This window comes from Phyllostomus discolor, chromosome 4, assembly GCF_004126475.2.
Source record: "Phyllostomus discolor isolate MPI-MPIP mPhyDis1 chromosome 4, mPhyDis1.pri.v3, whole genome shotgun sequence".
NCBI classification, from domain to species: Eukaryota; Metazoa; Chordata; class Mammalia; order Chiroptera; family Phyllostomidae; genus Phyllostomus; species Phyllostomus discolor.
This window is the reverse complement of record NC_040906.2, coordinates 47,923,651-47,943,465: the sequence shown is the minus strand read 5'-3', so window position 1 is coordinate 47,943,465 and position 19,815 is coordinate 47,923,651. Positions and strand designations below refer to the sequence as shown.

Sequence of the window (19,815 nt, the reverse complement as noted above, 5' to 3'; positions counted from 1 at the left end):
CTCTAAAAATAAATAAATAAAAAATATCTTAAAAAAAAAATTAAATCTATCTTTGGTAAATTATAGCTCATAGTTTTTAAGGCCTGAAATGCTTAAAATCTGTACACATATAGATTTATTTTATCATAATTTGCATATTTCAATACACAAAAAAAGCCTGGGTACTGTAAGGTTAAAGAGAAAGATGTAATTAATAAAATAAATCAAAAGATGTATAACCATTTTATTCCAGAATAATGTAAGTTTTCTATAAGATTAACAAATACAATTTCTCTTGACTTAAGGAAATGAATTATTTTGCTTTCTGTAAGTAAAAATTCTAAATGAACAAGGCAACACAAAGAAAAACAGAACCATCTTGATTATTCATGACCTTTCTTTTTTTCAAAGAATTCATCCTTTGTTTTTCAATTTATTGATTTTAGAGAGGGGGAAGAGGAGAGAGATAGCTATCAAATTTGTTGTTCCACTTATTTGTGCATTCATTAGTTGATTCTTGTATGTGTGCTGATAGGGAATCAAACCCACAACCACCTTGGGGTATTAGCATGACACTCTTTTTTTTTTTTTAAGATTTTATTTATTTATTTATTTTTAGAGAGGGAAGGGAGGGAGAGAGAGACAGAGAGAGACAGAGAAACTTCAATGTGCAGTTGCTGGGGGTTATGGCCTGCAACCCAGGCATGTACCCTGGCTGGGAATCGAACCTGGGACACTTTGGTTCCCAGCCCGAGCTCAATCCACTGAGCTATGCCAGCCAGGGCAGCACGACACTCAACCAACTTAGCTACCTCTCCAGGGTTACAACTTTTTTAATACATCACAGTAAACAACTCTTCAATATTTACTACATTGTCATTGCAATATACCATTTCACAACCTATTATTTAATTAGAAACCAATGCACTATGAGTTTTCTAATGCATTTATAAAAACTTAGAAATTAAACTTACTATTTCTTTCTGTTCTCTTGGAAAAGAAGTAAATAAGAACAGTTCTTATGCTCCAGATGCTACAGAGGAGGCAAAATTCAGAAACAAAAAACATCATTAGGATAAGTAAATTAGAAGCCATATAAAATGAAAACAAATACACATCTCCAAATAGAGTTAGGTCCATTGTTTCCTTTGATATGTTAAAAATCAAAAAGTATTCCTTTCTTTCAGAGACAATCAGAAGTCCACCTGTGTCTTCAAAGGAGAAGTTCTCAATCTAAAATCCATGGACCTTCTGAGGGTCCTCTTTAATTGCAAAAGTGCCTTTGTGTACATAAATGCATTTCTCTGGAGAGACTACTGCTTTTATTATTCTCAAAGGAGTCTATTAACCCTACAAAAGATTAGGAACAAATTTTAGAATCCCTTCTTACTAAATAAGCATCAACTCCAAAAATTTATCTATTCCCATGCATTTAGGGAAAAGTATGTTTTCAAAATCCAGAGCATTATATGAATGTAAGTTGCTACTCCTTCCCTATTATTTAACATTGGAGGGATCTTCTCTATTAAATAGAATAAGCTATCTGGAGAGGTAAAAAAAATTAATTTCAAAAAAACATTGATAAGTTAATTTAGCTAAATACTTCCTTCCAAAAACTTTATGATAACAACTGTTTAAACCTTGCATTAGTAAGACTATAAATAATAGTAAAAGAATTTAAAAGAAAATCAAAGACTAATCCTAATCACAAGATTGTTGAGGTCATCTTCTAAATTTAATGTAAATACAGCAAAATACCTCTTTCTTCATAGAACATGGCAGAATAAGTATACAAACATTATTCATCAGTTTATAAAAGAAATACATTGTATCTTAATATAATTTTTGTTTCTTTTTTTATTGCTGTTCAGTTACAGTTGTCGCCATTTCCCCATCACCACTCTCCTTCACCCCACCCACCCTCCACTTCCCACACTCAATCCTACCCACCCTTTGGCTTTGTCCATGGGTCCTTTGTACATGTTCCTTGACTACCCTTCCCTTCTGAATATAAATTTAGGTAAGTATGAAACTTAGTTCATTACTCTAAAATATCATTGCTAATCTTGAGAGTCAGCCTGCAAGGTGGTCACAAATGAACCATGTATCGTGGTATTCACATCTTTGTGTAGTCCTTGCTCACCAGTGTTGATTTGTGTGACCAATAGCATATGGCAGAAGAGACAGTGTGTCACATCAAGATTAAGTTATAAAAGGCTACAGCTTCCATCTTGGGCCTCCTCTTCCACTATCTTTCTATCTCTTGGATTACTCAGTCTAAGAGAAGCCAGGTGCTATGAAATGAGGACATTCAGGGGACTCTACAGAAATGCCCATGTGGTGAGGAACAGAGGTCTCTGGCAAACAACCAGTGAGAAGCTGAAGCCTGCCAACAACTACACGTGTGAGTATAAAAGTAAATTCTGCAGTCTTGGTTAAGCCTTGAGATGATTATAGCCCCAGCCAACAGCTTAACTGAAATCTATACACCCTTCATATAAATAAAAGATCCTGAGCCAGAACCACCCAACTAAGCTGCCTCTCAAGAACTGCGAGAGATAATAAACATTTGTTGGTTTAGGCTACTAAATTCTAGACAATTTGTTACCCAGCAATAGGTTAATTAATACATACTTTTTATATTGTTATAATTTATTTTTATGACCTAAAAACACTATAACCAGCACCAGATTCCCACATAGTATTTGGACAACTATCTACACAGTCATTTAAAAAAGAAAAACAAACAACAACAAAAAACCGTAAGCACTGTCCTTATCAAGGAAAGGATGAAAGAAGAGGTTAAACATACTTCTCATAACCTTCAAGGATCCTACAACAGTAGAAAAGTACCATAATACTTCTCCACTTCAAACACACTGAAACAATGACAAGCTGAGCAAGATGATTTAGTTAGAAAAAACGTACAGGGAAAGAAAACAGAGAACACAAGAGAAAGGACTGCAGAGATAGTGACTGGAATTCTGTAAGAAATCAGTACATGTTCTTAAATGAGCAGATACTTTTTAAAAAGCATATGTACTTTTCAAAGTGTGAAAACTACAAGAATTGAAATAGACTCCCTTAATTCAAAATAAAACTTATTAATCCCTCTAGGTGGACAATAAATTCCCTTTTTGGTTTTTATCAGAACTAGTGCAGGAGAAAATGAGTTTTCAAATTTCCATATGTCCGTCTTCAAGATTTGAAAAGATACAACATATAAGTGATTCTTTAAGGTTAAATTAAATTCTTGGGTATTTTTAAAATAAAATCTAGAGCCCTGGCTGGCATAGCTCAGTGGATTGAGTGTGGGCTGCAAACCAGGGATCACAGGTTTGATTCCCAGTCAGGGCACATGCCTGGGTTGCAGGCCATGGCCCCCAGCAACCGCACATTGATGTTTCTCTCTCTTTCTCTCTCCCTTCCCTCTCTAAAAATCGATAAAATCTTTAAAAAAAAATAAAATAAAATAAAATCTATAAAAGAATTAAAGTACTTTAAGAATCTATTGTTTTAGTTATCCAACAAACATTTTCTTTTCCGAATAATTAAATATAATTTATGAAAAAATGTGGCAACATATTCTTTGAAGGTATTAAAATACTCTATTGACTCCTACTTTGAGAACAGTGACATAATCAACATTTCTCCCCCCTCTTCTTAGAAATGATTCAAACAACAATGAGAAACAAAACACATTCCTTTTCTGGTAAAATTAACGTATAGCTAAAGTCCAACCCTCCAAATATGCGGAAGGGCTCCCAAAAGCAATGGATATCATGCAGGGGGTTCAAAAGAATGAAAGCAGAGAAGGAAAACTGCTTATCTCACAAAGGCAGCAAGACAAACTTCTCAAAGTGCGAAGCCTAAAATCCCTGTTTATAACAATGAAAGTAAGATAACCATGCTACAAGCAGAAATTTCTCAGTTTGGTCCCAGCAATGACACAGAGAAGGCAAAGCTTAAAGAGAAATCACTCATTCTTTCTGCCAAACTTAACCCTTTTCTGCCAAACTACATAAGCCCTTTCCAATTTATTGAAATGTTGTTAGATGAGATTTAAATACTGTATGACACTAAAGATGAAAAGATATATAGGTCTCATTATTTACAATTATATTGACTATTTTGTCTGTTTATCTAACTATTCTGCTTTAAAAAGAATAACCTTCACAATCAGACAAAAAAAACAAAACAATAATTTATTTTGGTATAAGGAATAAGGCAGGAATCAAGCTTTACATTTTATCTATTTTTCAATAAAACTCAACACTATTTTCTCCCAATGATTTGAAATATCACTTCTATCATATATTAATATAAAAACCATACATAAAAATTCCCACTGGGATTTATTTCTGAATTCTGTGTCTCTTTCTTTGGTCTGTGTCTCTATACACTGTACGAAGTTTTAATTAGTAAAGTTTTATAATGCATTTGATGCCTGACAGACCTCTCCTTTTCATTTTTCTCCTTTTCTGAATGCTCAAGACTATTCTTATGTGCTTATTTTTCCATTAAAAAATATAGATGTATGCCAAAATTTTTAAAGTCGGTTGGTATTTTTATTATGATCACACATTTTTTAACTTAGGGAGAATGGGTCTCATTGCAACACTGAGTCTTCCATTCAAGAATAAGATGTGTCTCTTGACTTGTCTGGTGTGTCTCAGTGGATTGAGTGCCAGCCTGCAAACCAAAGTGTTGCTGGTTGGATTCCCAGTCAGAGCACATGCCTGGGTTGCAGGCGAGGTCCCCAGTTGGGGGCACATGAAAGGCAACCACCCATTAATATTTCTCTCCCTCTCTTTCTCCCTTGCTTTCCCTCTGTCTAAAAATAAAATAAATAAAATCTTTTAAAAAATGGAATAGTTAAAAAAATTTTAAAAGAATAAAATGTATCTCTTAATTAAGTCTCACTACATAATTCTTTTTTATTATTTATTTATTTATTTATTTATTTTAGAGAGGGAAGGGAGGGAGAAAGAGAGGGAGAGAGAAACATCAATGTGTGGTTGCTGGGAGTCGTGGCCTGCAACCCAGGCATGTGCCCTGACTGGGAATCAAACCTGCGACACTTTGATTCGCAGCCCGCACTCAATCCACTGAGCTATGCCAGCCAGGCAGTACATAATTCTTTAAAAACAAAATTCTATCATGAATACCTATTAATATTCAAATATTTATCAATATTGCAAAAGAAATGTGTGCAAAATGATTTTCTGACCTACCAAAGTAAATACAGCTGACCCTTGAACAACACAGGTCTGAACTGTGTGGGTCTACTCGTATGTGAATATTTTTCAATAAATGTATTTTCCTTAAGATTTTCTTAATAACATTTTCTTTTCTCCAGCTCACTTTATTTTAAGAATATAGTATATAATATTATACATATAACATACAAAATATGTATTAATCAATTGTTCATGTTATTGATAAGGCCTCTAGGCAACAGTAGGCTATTAGTAGGTAAGACTTTGGGGAGTCAAAGCTATATATGGATTTTTGACTGCATGGAAAGTGTGGGGTTATTGCCCTGAACCCCATGTTGTTCAAGGGTCAACTGTATTCTCCTTGAGTAAATATCAGGAAACGTTCACAAATACCTTCTTCTTTAAGAACCAACTACAGTTGTTGAGAGATACTTTGTATTCTTATTAGAGTGTCATGAAACAAATGTTTAACTTTTCTCAAAAAGCTTCAAATTATGTTTGCCAAACTTCTGGCAGGAATAAGAAAATATGTTACCAGCTAGCGGGGAGGAAAAGTGTACAGAAGATACAAAAATCATGTAAGATCAAAACCCTATCTTCAAATGAGTGTCAATTTAGGAGAACAGCAATCTTCAACCCCTGTGCCACAGCACACTAATGTGCCACAAGAATTTTTAAAACATGCAGTACCTGACTATTTTAGTCAGGGGCACTGAACTCTTTTCCCTTCGACTGTCAAATAAAAAAATGGTAACAGTCAACACAACAATGGCCATCTGGTGTGAATAAATCAAAATTATACCTATTTTTTAATCAGTTGCCTCCCGGCATGCACCCAGATCAGAGACCGAACCCACAACCCAGACATGTGCCCTGCCTGGGAATTGAACTGGTGACCCCTTGTCCTATGGGACAACTCCTAACCAACTGGGCCAACTGGTCAGGGCTAGAATTTATTAATTAGTTTACATGTGCTATGAGATGAGTAAGGTTGAAAAATGCTGTAATGGGAAAACAAGAAAACTTAAGAAATAGGGACAGGACCATTTTCCTCACTTCTGTTGCTTAAAAATTTTCCCCATAACCCCATTTATGAGGCAAAATGAAAAAAAAAAAACAGAGAGAGAACATAATCTTCTGGCAAGATCAACATTTTATGCCAATTGGTCTCTAAAAGGATCTTACAGTGAATGGAACTTCTAGAAAGTTATAATCTGTAAGAATAAGGTATCCAGGAATAAAAGTCTATAGGATTGCTTATAGAGTTCATTGAGGTAGAGACAAAGCTTAATGGTTGTTCATTCTTAGACAGTGAACCAACTCTCAATAATGTATGACTGCCAGCACAATGCAGAAATTTTTTAAAAAATTAACTGTAATCCATATCTACCCTCTCTAAGCATAGCCTTAATGACTCCTATGAAATGAATTTGGCACTTATAATTTCAGTTTCACAAGAGTTGAAAAGATCAGAGACACATATATTATTGAATCTAAAAGGCAGAAAAACAATAGACTGGAATCACAGCAAGCTCCTCCATATTACATCCTGAAAAGCAGATATAATAAAATCTCAAAGTATCTTATGTAATGTACTGATAATCTATCATAAAAGAAAATTTTGGAATAGTTATGATTATGCTATATATTGTTACCCCTGAATCCATGACCTGTCTGTCCAGTAAAAGCATTTGGAAAACTTAAACTGCAAAGACAGCAGTCACTTTTTTGTGGGTATTGGGTAGATTTCTAAGCTTTGCAATCCATGTAGATAGTGATGCATAAAACAATACATCCGATTGCCCCTTCTACCTCCATTTCTTTAAGTAAACCCTGATCCAGACCTCAAAACTGGGCAAGGAAAAAAGCCCAGGGATAATAAGTTTGGACGATAACTCACATTACACACAAAAGAAAATGTCCCTTGGTAAGTCTTCCTTCTATCCACAACATCCACTTTCACATTGTATTTTATTTCATGCCTTTTGATGGTCATCAATCAGAAGGACAATTCTATTCTTTGTTGGTAACTGGTCTATGCTTCCAAAAGTGAAAAGCTCACTGAAATAGAAGCTGCAGCAGTTGAGAACCAGGTCACAGATGTGAATGAGACAAAGTGAGAAATGGCTCTGAAGTTTAACAAAGCAAGAAATCCTAGATGCAGAGGACACAGAACAGGCAGAGGACACAGTATGAATAATAAAGCTTCATACTCAAAATAGTAGAAAGATCAAACTAAAGTAAAAACAAACATTTTTAAAGAACTGAAGTTTTCCTACTTTTAAAAACAATTAGTATATGATTTATTTGACCCTCCCCAAAAAATGACTTCTGAATCATAACGGCAGATCCAGTAGATTACAACTTGTGGGTATAATTAAAATGAGCAGAGTAATGTTAATTCCCTTTCTAAATTTCATTTCTCCCGTCTGTTTATGAAAACATAAAAGGTAAACAAGAAAAAGAAGCTCAGTATTATAAAATCTGCTATTATACCTAAAATAAGAAAGATCCCAAAAGAATTCAAAAGAGAAGGAAAATAAAATGGCAGAGGCATTTATTTTGTAGTATGTATACACTCAATTGTTGGCTCTTTTATGCACATACAAAGTTAAAATTTTATGAGCTCCAGGAGTTCCAATTTGAAAATATGTCCTGCACTAAAGACTAAAGAAACAAAAAAATTTTTATAGTAGTCCCCCCAAAAAAGATCTTATCCCTCCTCCATATCAAATAAAAAAAAACTAAGTATCACCATGATTCCTCCTTTTCCCTTACCTCTTATTTCCTCCCACCAAGTTGTCTCAGTTTTTCTTCAAAAACATTTACAAGTTACCTACTCATCTCCACTGCCACTGGGGCAATCCAACCTATCTTCCATCTTTAGATTAAACTTCTATAACAGCCTCCTCTCCATTTCTCTGTTGTCCTCCTCTTACTCAGCCTCAACACGGCTGCATACATGATCCTTTTAACTTAAATCCTATGCCACTCTTCCACTAAAACCTTTACAAGCTTCCCACTTCACCCAAAATGAAATTCAAACTTCTCTCCGTGATTCTCCATGATTCAGATCCTGCCTGCTTCTGCAAGCTCACTTTGTACCACTCTTCCTCTCCATTACACATTCCCGATATATCTATCTTTTGATCCTCAAATAAGTCATGCTCTCTCCTACTTTACAACTTTTGCATTTTCTGTTCTCTCTTCTTGGAAAGATCTCTCAACTCTTAAATTCTGGTTTTGTTTTTAGGACTTGAAGAACACACTGATGTCAAAAAATCAAATACCAAAAGCATATGAAAAAACACTGCTTTCCACCAACCATCTAGAGAATTACCATTAATAATTTGAGGACAATCCTTTCCTATATCTCTCTATGGATATATGTGCTATTATATACTCTATCTATAAATAACATTCCATGCATTCCAACTCTTTCCATGCTGGTTCTTTCTCATACTTTAGTTCTCTCCTCAAGAGACCTTCCAGGGCCAACCTGAAGCAGCTGATTCCTCTTTTTCACATCACCTTGTTTACTTTTTTCATTGCACTTATCTCTCTCTAAATTACCTATGTTTGTTTGTCTCTTCATTTTTTGTCTGTCCAACTCCAACAGAATGTAAGCTCCATAAGGGCACAAATCTTGTCACTACTTCTTAATCACTAGGATCTAGCCAACTACTTGAACTGATTGCAAATGCCAATATTTACTGAAAAAAAAACAGATAATGGCTTTGATTAATATTTGTAAGCTGCCAAATCCTAAATTTATATCTCCTCTTCAGACTTTTCTCCTGGGCTTCATACTCATACTTAACCATCCCACTGGGCAACTTTATCTAATGTGAACACTGGTATTTTAGTCTCAGCGGTCACCAAATCTATTCCTCCTGAGGTTGTTCACTATATTTAGATGACAGTACCATCAGCAAAATTTCCCAAGCTATAAACATGAATTTTATCTTTGATCCAATTCTTCCCCCATACCCCACATCCAACTAACCACCAAGTGCCTCATGTTCACCTCCTAAATCTCTTCCATCCATCATTGTTTCTTTTCCCTTCTACCAGCACTCAAGTGTAAATCACCATGAATCCTTTCTCCCCTAGACAACTATAATAACATTTTAGCTTGCTGCTCCAGATCCATTCTTATTCCCCTCTAATTTATTCTCCATACTACAGCCTCAATGGTATCTTTAAAATAACACTATAATCATGTCATATTCCTTCTTTAAGATCTTCAATGGCTTTCCACTACTCTTAGATTAAAGCCTAAAATCTTTATCATGAACTAAAAGGTCCACAAGAAATATCCCTTGACTGATTATCTAGACTTGTCTCTATAATCCAGTCTTTAGACTTCTTTCAATTCTTTAAATCTGTCATGCTCTACCCTCCCTCAGGGCTTTCAAATATGCTGTTCCTTCTTCTACCTGAAACGCCACCCACCATGTCACACCACCCTTAATATACATACTCATCCTTTGGGTCTCAAACTCAAACATCACTTCCTCAGGGAGTCTGTAACAGGCAGAATACTAAAGATAGCCCTCTCCTTCCCCAAGATTTCTATCCTCTGGTTATACAATCAAATAGTAGTCTACTGCTGTGAAGGAATTTTGCAGACATAATTATTACTCAGGTGATTTTAAAATAGAGAGATTATCCCAGTGGGTCTAATATAATCTGTTAAACCCTTAAAAGCCCAAGAGCAGAACAGGCCCAAGAGCAAAACAGGAAGTCAAAGACATGCCTCGGAATATGATTTCACTCATATGCGCAATATAATGAACAACTGAAGTAACCTGGAAAATGGGTACAGACTCATAGATGGAGAGCAGGATGACAGCTCGTGGTGAGAGGGGGGCGATTAGGGGATGAAGGAATTGAGCAAAAAGGACTAATGGACATGGACAACAGTGTGGTGGTAATTGCTGGGGGAGGGGTGGTTTAAGAGGACTAAAACGTATGGAAAAAATACAATAAAGATTAACAAAATGAAAAGTAAAAAGAAGTTGGCCAATAAACTGATTGAGTCTCTAAGAAGATTCTCCCCATGGAGATTCCAGATAAGACTCCACACCAGCTAATAACCTTGATTTAGACCTGTAAGAACCTACACAGAGAACCTTGTCAAGCCATCTGTTCTGACCTAAACAATTGTGATACAAGAAATGGGTGTTGGTTTAAGCCAGTAAATTTGTGGCAGCAATAGAAAATGAATGCAAAGGCCCTTTCCTGACCCCTACCTCCACCCCAGACTGTATGCGTGAGGACCCCTGTTAAATAATCCTATAGCATTTGATACTTCTCTTTCATAATATTCACCACACTTATTACTTAATTCAATGTATGCAGTCTAATATCTACAGTCAGAAATTTTGTATTTTTGCATACCATAAAGCATTATAATCCAATGTCTATGCAATTGGTACCCATAAAGGTTTGTTGATTGAATGGACAATTTTTTTCTTCAATTGTCTCTCAAAATTCTCAATCACAACACAATCTCTGTAATGTACTATATTATAAAATATTTCTATTTTAAGGGCCAATTGCTCTTTTAAAAAATATTTTATTGACTTACTTTTAGAGAGAGGAGAAGGGAGGGAGGAAGAAGGAGAGAAACAACAATGTGTGAGGGATACATTGATTGGTTGCCTCTTGCCCTCACATGTCCCTTACTGGGGACCTGGCTCACAACCCAGGCATGTGCCCTAACTGGGAATTGAACCAGCAGCCTTTTAGTTCACAGGCCAGTGCTCAATCCAGTGGGTGATACCAGCTATGGTAGGCCAATAGTAGTGTCTAAAAAGAGGGAAGACAGGTAGAATGAATGAAATACATTCAGAATCACTGGGGCTGTTTTTCTTTTTGTTTTACAAATCCTCCCTCATTTGCCTCTACCCATAGTCTGAAATGCCCACTCCATGCCCAATACACCTAGGGAAGTATGACCATCTGTTAGAGAATTATAAAAGACTGCCATATAAAGCCATTATTACTAATGTAACCAGGTCACATTCCTCAGGTATGCTGGATTGCAAATAAAGGTTTAAAACAGCATTTTATTTTTCTAAAGAAATATTTTTCAAACTGAAAAAACAAAGCAAATTTATTCAATCTGAGACATTGCTTTTTTTCTAATAAAAAAGAATGAACATATTAAAACTATCTGGTCAGAAAGATGAAAGGTCAACAAAAAGACAATTTACTTACATCAATGGGAAAGCAAAAAATGGGAGTGTCATGGCAAGTCTTGCTGTAAGTTCATCGGGAAGATACCACAAGTACACAATTAAACATGTAAACAGATAGAGAATTGAGGAGTAAAGAATTAATCTTCCAACCCATAATTTTTGTAGTCTTTGATTTTTTTCCCTAAATTCTTCCAATGCTTGAATTTCCTGTTAAGAGAAAATTACTTTATATTATTAAGTCTCAAATTTATAAAGATGCTAAAATGTTAACAAAATTTTTTCACATGATAGAGAGGTTAGACAGAAATTTTAAATTTCAATGAAATGTATAATACCTTAATAAACAACATAATATAAAAAACTAAAAGTAAAGTTAAAAATAAATAAAAGTGGCCCTGGCTGGTGTGGCTCAGTGGATTGAAAGCCAGCCTGCGAACCTAAGGGTGGTTCAATTCCCAGTCAGGGCACACACCTGGGTCACGGGCCAAGTCCTCAGTGTGGGGCATGCGAGAGGCAACCACACACTGATGTTCCTCTCCCTCTTTTTCTCCCTCCCTTCCCCTGTCTAAAAATAAATAAATAAAATCTTTTAAAAAATAAATAAATCAATAAATAAAAATGCCTATTCTAACAATTACTTTTTTAAATACAATATTAAGATACTATTTTTTACCTAACAAGTTAGCAAAGATCAGATGTATGAAATTAGCATTGATAAATAGTATTTGTTAAACAAGTAATAATTCTCCTGTATAAAGTCTATAAAATATCTGGCTATAAAAATAATTAATAAATATTGAAACAGTGATCTATACTATATTCTTTCAATCTATTCATTGCTCTCACTATTCTCAAGGAATAGCCATAATATTTAATAATTATAAAAAGCCTAAAGGCTGTGAAGTTTGCAGACTAATAAAACTTGTTGCAGACTATCTTATAATCTACTTTATCCTATTTGTAACATTGATTTATACAATGCTATACTTCTAATTTCATTCAAACACACTCTATCATTTGGCACAGTCTTAATTCAGTGACAGACTTTGGATTTTTTTGAGATCATGTAACATTAAAGTTGTCATGCTTCCTCTCTATCATCTCTAAATTCCCATACCAAATTCAGTCTCCAAAATAATATATATTAATATAATATTTATGTAACACCTAAAATGAATTAAAACTCCCCAGAGGCAAAGAACATACCTTATCTATATTTTCCAGAACTTCTACAGTTGAAGGTTTTGTCTGTTATAAAAATAGAAATGAGACAGCATTAAAACTTCTTACTGCACAGAAAAATAAATTCTTACTGCAAATTTACAAACACCATGATTTATATAATCATGAAAGAACACTTTAATCCAAAATTGTTTTTTAAAATGTTGTCAAGCTTTATATATTACTGTTTATTTATAAATAAGATTGAGCTTTAAGTAAAAATTATCATTATAAACAGGACTACATAAAATTAAATAAACATTTTCCTATTTAGCTTCCTTTTAATCCTAGAAGTACTTTCAACTTTGATACCTCAATTTTTACTATTCTTAATCCCAACAGAACATAGTTTTACCAAGAAACAAATTTTTTTCAAAGAAAAATTTTCTTAGATATGATGACTCAAAGAATTCATATATTAAAAATTCAAGACTAAAATTGGTCTGATTTGCTATTGCTGAAAGTTCACTAAGGACTCTGGAGGTCAAAATCAATACACTATCTTCATTCTGAACTCCTAAAGTACTTTTCTGAAGATCAGACTGTAAAAGGGCATCTAAGAATACTCCATTGTAACAGGGCTTATTTGTTAAAGGTGTTTTTTAAACAACCTAGAATAAAAACCAGCCAAAATGACTCATACACTTGAGAAAATTTTACCAATTATATACTCAACAATCTAAGAGGGTAGTGAATATCAATTCACTGTAGTTCCCACAAGAGTTGTTAACATTAGGTTGAACCATATGAAATTGCTATTCATGTAAGTCAAAGCTGTTGAATACTGGCTCTTTCATAAGGTTCAACCTAACAAGAAAGACAAAGGAAGAACAGATAAGTCTGATATGTAGGCAGAACTATAAAAAGGTTTTTAAAAGGGGGCAGGGGTCAATATAATGCCAATCCAAAACATAGCAGTTCCAGCAGTACTTCAAAACTAAAGTGTGTTCCAAGTATTACTAAGGTAAAAAGAGGTTCAAAAAATAAGCAAAGTAATTTGGCCTAGACTACATTATCTCCTCTTATACTAGAGAAGAGCATTTATCAATATATTTTATATTTTCTAGCTCTTAAGTTGAGATACTTCCTCTACAGTTTTAACCAATAAAGTCAGACTGTATTTTTAATTGTTTAACCTATATTTCCTAAGGGTATATTTCATAACATCAGTAAATATTTGTGATAAGTTTTAAGCAAAAAGATATAGCCTATAAAAACATAAGTATTATATAAAATACTAATTTCAGCTACTTTTCAAGTAAGACTGAATTTTAGGCACTATGAGAAGAAAACAAGATAACCATTTGTACATAAATACATAAATAGAGAAATAAAAACATTTCATAAGTAAGAGTGAACTAATTCTGTTCAACAGAGACACTGGATACCTACATAGCAAGTAGAACTATTAAAGTCCAAATAAAAAACTAATTTATAAGAGAAAAAAAAATTAGAGTCAGGGATAATATCAAACTACTACTTAAGTCTACACCACAAAGGGAACCTTTACAAATAGCTTTATTTGACACTTTAATATTAGACTAAAAACTGTCTGTAAAGAAAAGTAACTTACCCTCCATCGAGAAAATAATCCACCCATCTTTTATTTGCAGAAACTGAGCACAATGATAAATACCATCAATTGTCCAAAGGAATTCACAGCTAGAAATGAAGCAAGTATTTTGAAAATCTGAGTTACAACACATACAATACCCACCATAAAATTTAAAAATTGTAATACTGCTTAAAAATACTATAGAAGATTCATTTCTTTGGACCCCTCTTACGTCAAATTTTAATTTAGTCTTAGGATAAAGTCCACCTTTCAAAAAATCCTTTCTTCCAAGCCAGGACATATTTAAAAGTGAAAATAAAGCTGGAAAAGCTTTTTAATGGCAAGAGATTTTACAAGTATATATTCATACCACTTTGCAATTTTCTGTTCTTTAAAGTAGGTCCCTTTTGCTGTTCTTGTAAGAAAAGTTTTACTATATTACTTTCATTCTACATGATTAAACACAAATTTTTCTATCACTCAGCTGTTTCCCAACTAAACTACTTATTTGGAATTAAAGGTGTATTATAATGTTTTAAAAAACATCATTTTTTAAGTAATAATAGAAAACCAATTGGATTTTGAATAAGAATAGAAGGATTTCAAGGCTACCTGTGATACTGAGCAAATCACTCAATGTTTTGGAGCCTTAATTTTGTTTTCTGAAGTTAGAATTAATAAAACCTTGACTTTTCACAGGATGGCCTCCATTTTTACCATTTTACAGATACAAAAAATTATGTGAAAAGAGGTTTAGTGATCTGTCCAGTAGCTCAGAAGAAACATGGCCCAAAGCCACTCTGTCTTCAGACTTCTTGGCTAATCACTACTGTTCAACACCCAAATTAACATTTCTTTCTGAAACCATGTCCAAGTCCCCTTCCCATTAGGTGACCTTCATGTCAGCGATCTGTATATCCCCTTCATTTAGTTGTTTTTCTATTTCTCTGAAATGTATTATATTATCATATGTTTAAAAATTTATCAGCAATATCATATTCTAAATCAAATTACCAGTCAATAATTATATAAATATTTATTCTTTTAAGTTGAACCAGGTTATAGTTACATACCACCAATAAAAACTATTGCATTTCCATTAAAAAAAAACAAGTTAGGCAATAATTCTTACATTTTTAACAGATCATAAATATAATTTAAAAAATAATGCCAGTACCAAGTAAGTACTCTCTGCAACATTATTTATAGGTTGGAATTAGCATAAGCCATATCTATCTTGAACTTTCTTGATTGGAGAAGTAACGAAGAGACTAATTATTAAATACTTTCACTTACAAAGTAATTTTTAGAAATAGAAATAACTGTAATCTGTCCTGAAACTTTTTGAAGTTTATCAATATAATGAATGCTACAAGTCATATTTATGTTGCAATCTAAATATTATCAATCCTTCAATATTAACTCAGTATTCAAATTTCTAAAATGCAGTTATAGGAAATCCTGGAACTTTAATGAATGAAGGTATAAATTTTGAGTTAAGACATTAAATAGATCTTAAACCCTTCTTAAGATGCTAAAAATAATCACCAAGAAAGGTGACTGGGGAGGGAAGATTCACATGAACCACTTTAAGTTGGTATTTTCAAAGTATGCATCATCCCACTATTTTGAAACTAATGGATGATGTCTACCAGTGTTTTATATATGATTGACCTACACATTTTGGTTTGTAACAGAATTACATGCCTCCAAGTTAAGTTTGCAGCCATCACAAATCAGAATTCTTAATATTTGAAAGTAATAACAACAAGGATATCAGTTAAACACTTGCTAAGCACTTACTCTCTAGCAGGCCCTAAAACAAATGCTTTACATGAATTTTATCATTTAGATACTATTATTGCTCCATGTTATAAATGAGGAAACTGAGGCTAGAGAAGTGAAATAATTTGTTAAAGTCCCAAAGATATTAAGTAGTAGGGTCAGACACAGCATTTTAGTTTTGACTTTAAAAAATCAACTAGTTATACCCAACAACATGAAATCAGAAGTAAAGTCTGCTTTATATATTAGATTGTAATAGTTATATACAAAATGTATGAAAGCACATTTGACATTCCCAAATAGCTAGTAAACAGAGCTATGGAATGGAAAGTGAGTTATAAACACAAAAGGCAGTGTTAGTACAGTGTACAATGTAGCCCAATTTCTTCATCTGATTAACTTTGCACAAATCTACATGGAATAGATGCTAAATGATTTGCCAAAATCATGTGACTCCAGCTAAAGGCAGAACTGGCACTAGAAATCTGAAAGCACTTCCTTTACTTGTTTCTGTACATCACTTTTAAAATAAGTGTAATATGAAATATATGCATAAAATTGCAATTAATGCTGACTTTGACATCAATTACTTGCTTGGAAAATTGTTTTGGTGTTAATGAAGCAAACTATGGTTTAGCCTTCAAGATCCCTGAAGCAGAGGGTTGTGCTTTTCAATTTGTTCTCTAAAACAACATCAGGGTAACAGTCATTAAATGCCATATCCATGCTTTCAGATTCATAATCAAAGAACTAGTCAATCCTCATTTTTTCAGCAATTTTCATATCAAATTGTGGTGTTTGTTAAAGAAAGTACTAACATAACACACATGTAATGTTAGTACTTTCCAAAAGACATAAACGCCTAACAAAATGAAATAACTCAACTATTCCTTTATGGCTTTAACTTCACATCTCTTCTATTTTCAAATACCTTTTCCTTCCTTGCCACCCAAACATCTTAACTCCATTTCCTGTGGCCCATTACTATGAAACCTTGGACAAATAAATTACTTGCCCTCTCAGTTACTCAGTATCTTCATCTGCAAAGGAAGGATAGTTTAAGGACCCTCTTAAATGTTGAAAAGCTTAAATGACCTAATGCATTCTCAACTGTTTACAATAACTGACCCATGTTAATTTCTCAATACAAATTGTTGTTTTAACTGCTGAGATCGTTGCTGTTTTCTAACCTATCTCTGCTTCCTTTTAACACATGGAAATTACATCGGAACCAAATAACTAGCATTCCTTGCTGAAGCATAAATCAATTTGCTTGCCCTTGAGTAGACAAATGGCTCAATCTCAAGTGGCTGGTCCCCAAGAACTATCCCATGAACATGTAGAGTCTCTTTCCACTCTGATATCACAATGGGACCTAATATGACATTAAAAGCAAGGCGCATCTAACATGTTTTCAGTGAATAATGATGGCCCCATATTTGGATTTTTTTTCTATTAACTGCAATTCACACTGAGATTTGGATGTCAGAATTTCAAATCTTGGGGCATGTTATTTTTAAATCTACAACTCATTTCAAGTGATTAAAATAATGGAGTGGAAAAGGTCTAGGTTCAAAATGTGACAACTACATACTAGATATGTGATCTTGGGTAAATTAGACTCAAAGCCTCAGTTTCCACATTTGTAAAGTAGCAAAAAATCTGTATTTCACACAGAATTATTGTATGAATTAAATAAAATTATATATTACTTGGCACAATGTCCAACAAATTATAAATGTGTATTAAATTATAGCCACTATTAGTATTAATACAAGAAAACACATGAAGTACAGATAATACATCTAATCTGGAACACATTTCTTTCTAACTTCCTTTAAGAAAGAACCTGTTTCATAATTGTAAAACTGGAAAATAAAATTACAGTTTGTATTTTGACTGAAACCGTATCAATCTCATTCTCTGTGGTACAAAAATTAAGGCAAAATACTCTGCAGATTCTTCCATTAAAATAACATGTAGGCCTTCAACAGCAAAGGAAATTTAGTTTTATGTTTATCAAGTTTAAAACTTAAGTAGAATCTACTCCATCACTATCAGTAGTACCTCTATAACACATTGTACTATTTAAGATTAAAAGTGATTTGTTCTAGAACTCAAACTTTCACATAACTGAAAAGGGAATTCTGAAATATTCCAAACTGCCACATTTATTGCTTAAAAATAAAGTTACTGAAAAGTAGTACACCTCCAAAAGCACCTTACTATATGATGATTAAGTTATAGTTTTCATGCTAAGTCAATGTTCATTCTTAACTAAATATTACCAAAATAATTTTGATTAGGAAGATTTCAATATGAAGTTATGATAGCCAATAACTTTTCTTTATAATGTTTTTCAATTTAACAATATATAAACACATTAACAACACTGGGCTAATCTCAGGAGATGACAGAGAAACTTAACATTCTAATTTTAAAATGCATCACTCATGTTTTTTTAAAATGTGTTCAAAATCAACTTGGTCCTCCTAAAAAGTAACTGTGGACTGCTGAAGACACAAGATTAGGATTCCCAGCCAGCTTGAACAAGTGCCTGAAACCAAGCCCAGTCACATCCACACAAACCCCTGTTGAATAGGGTCAGTTTTGTCAATGGTGACACCCAGACCACAGAGAAAGAAGAAAACAGCTGACGCTAGGCACCACAAACCAGAAGCCAACTAGGAAAAGCAGAACGTGGAAAACTCGGTGAGTCACAGGTTTTACTTAGTACTGTGAGGAAACGATCAGCAAAATCACCAATCCCAATTCTCTCTCAACCCCCATACACAATATTAAAGAATTAAAACTACTGATGTAGTTTACATTTTCTCTTCTGCCATCCTTAGGACAAGTAAGCAGACTTGCCCTTCCCTCCAACCCCTACACCGCCCACCATTCCTCAAATAAGGACAATTGTGCTTATGCTTCTCTAAATTGCACAGAATCCACGCCCACACTTCTGGGCCGAGCAGCATGACACTGACAGTTTTCGGTCCCTCCCGATATTTCCAACTCATACCGCCTCCGCACAACTCAGAAGGACCCTAGCAAAACAGTAGAAACGACAGCGCAGCAAAGGTCTTCTGACCCTTTGCCTCCATGTAGGTGAACCAAAGAACCGATGCTCAGCTCACCCTAGGCACTCCCAGCCCAGCGCCGAGATCAAGACTGGGAACCACCTCCCTTGGGGGGAGGGGAGGAGAAAGGGGTCTCCAGCACTCCTGAGCCACCCCTGCCATTGTCCTAGGAAATCAGAGGGACCACGCGGCGAGAATGGGTCAGCGCGCAGCCGGCATTCAATTTGAGAAGCCGCCACCGTAGAGCTCTTAGGCCACTCCGCAAGGGGCGGGGGCGCCTGGGAGAGGCAAGCGAGGGAACCGGGAGCGTAGTTCCCAGCAAAAGGCTCAGCGCGCCTTCCTTCTGCCGACCCCTTCTAGTTGCCCTCATTTTAAGCGCTCTACCTTCAAGAAGCGGGCAAAGCCCGGCGCTGGAGTCCACCTCTGCCAGCTTCGGGCGCCACTGCGCAGCCTGCCTCCGGAGCGGAGAGCGAGACTCCACTGACAGAGAGACCCTGCCAATTCCTTCCCATCAAACCCCGCGCTCCCGCCGCGGGCCAATCGGCGCCGCGGCCGACGCGCGCCGCTCTCCCGTCACGTGACCCTGGCCGGGGCGGGCAGTTGGGCAGGGCAGCGGGGCGGTTGGCCTGGGGACGCCCGCTGCTGTGACTTTATGGCTAAGTGAGGTGCGCCTCGTCACGTCTGGGAGGTGTGATGCTGTTTATTTTGACTACTACAAATACAGTTAATTCTAACTCTTCTGCTACCTCCTCCTTTTCTTTTAAAGC

At 34.9% G+C, this 19,815-nt stretch overlaps 1 protein-coding gene across 5 annotated transcripts in view; it reads right to left on the bottom strand.

Annotated features, from left to right (window-relative positions):
- LNPK (lunapark, ER junction formation factor) overlaps positions 1 to 19,574 on the bottom strand; it is a 79,217-nt gene extending 59,643 nt beyond the window's left edge. For 2 of the 5 annotated variants that reach the window (XM_036023263.1, XM_036023262.1), the window contains exons 1-5: positions 19,433 to 19,574; positions 14,199 to 14,287; positions 12,611 to 12,652; positions 11,424 to 11,611; positions 954 to 1,012 (exon numbers count right to left, since the gene is read on the bottom strand). In XM_036023263.1, the coding sequence (XP_035879156.1) occupies positions 954 to 1,012; positions 11,424 to 11,611; positions 12,611 to 12,652; positions 14,199 to 14,225 (316 nt within the window). In that variant the 5' untranslated portion in view covers positions 14,226 to 14,287; positions 19,433 to 19,574. Of the gene's footprint in view, positions 1 to 953; positions 1,013 to 11,423; positions 11,612 to 12,610; positions 12,653 to 14,198; positions 14,288 to 19,432 lie in introns of those variants that run through there. The other 3 variants (XM_028509766.2, XM_036023261.1, XM_036023264.1) reach the window with 3 other exon arrangements.
- Positions 19,575 to 19,815: the final 241 nt, after the last annotated feature.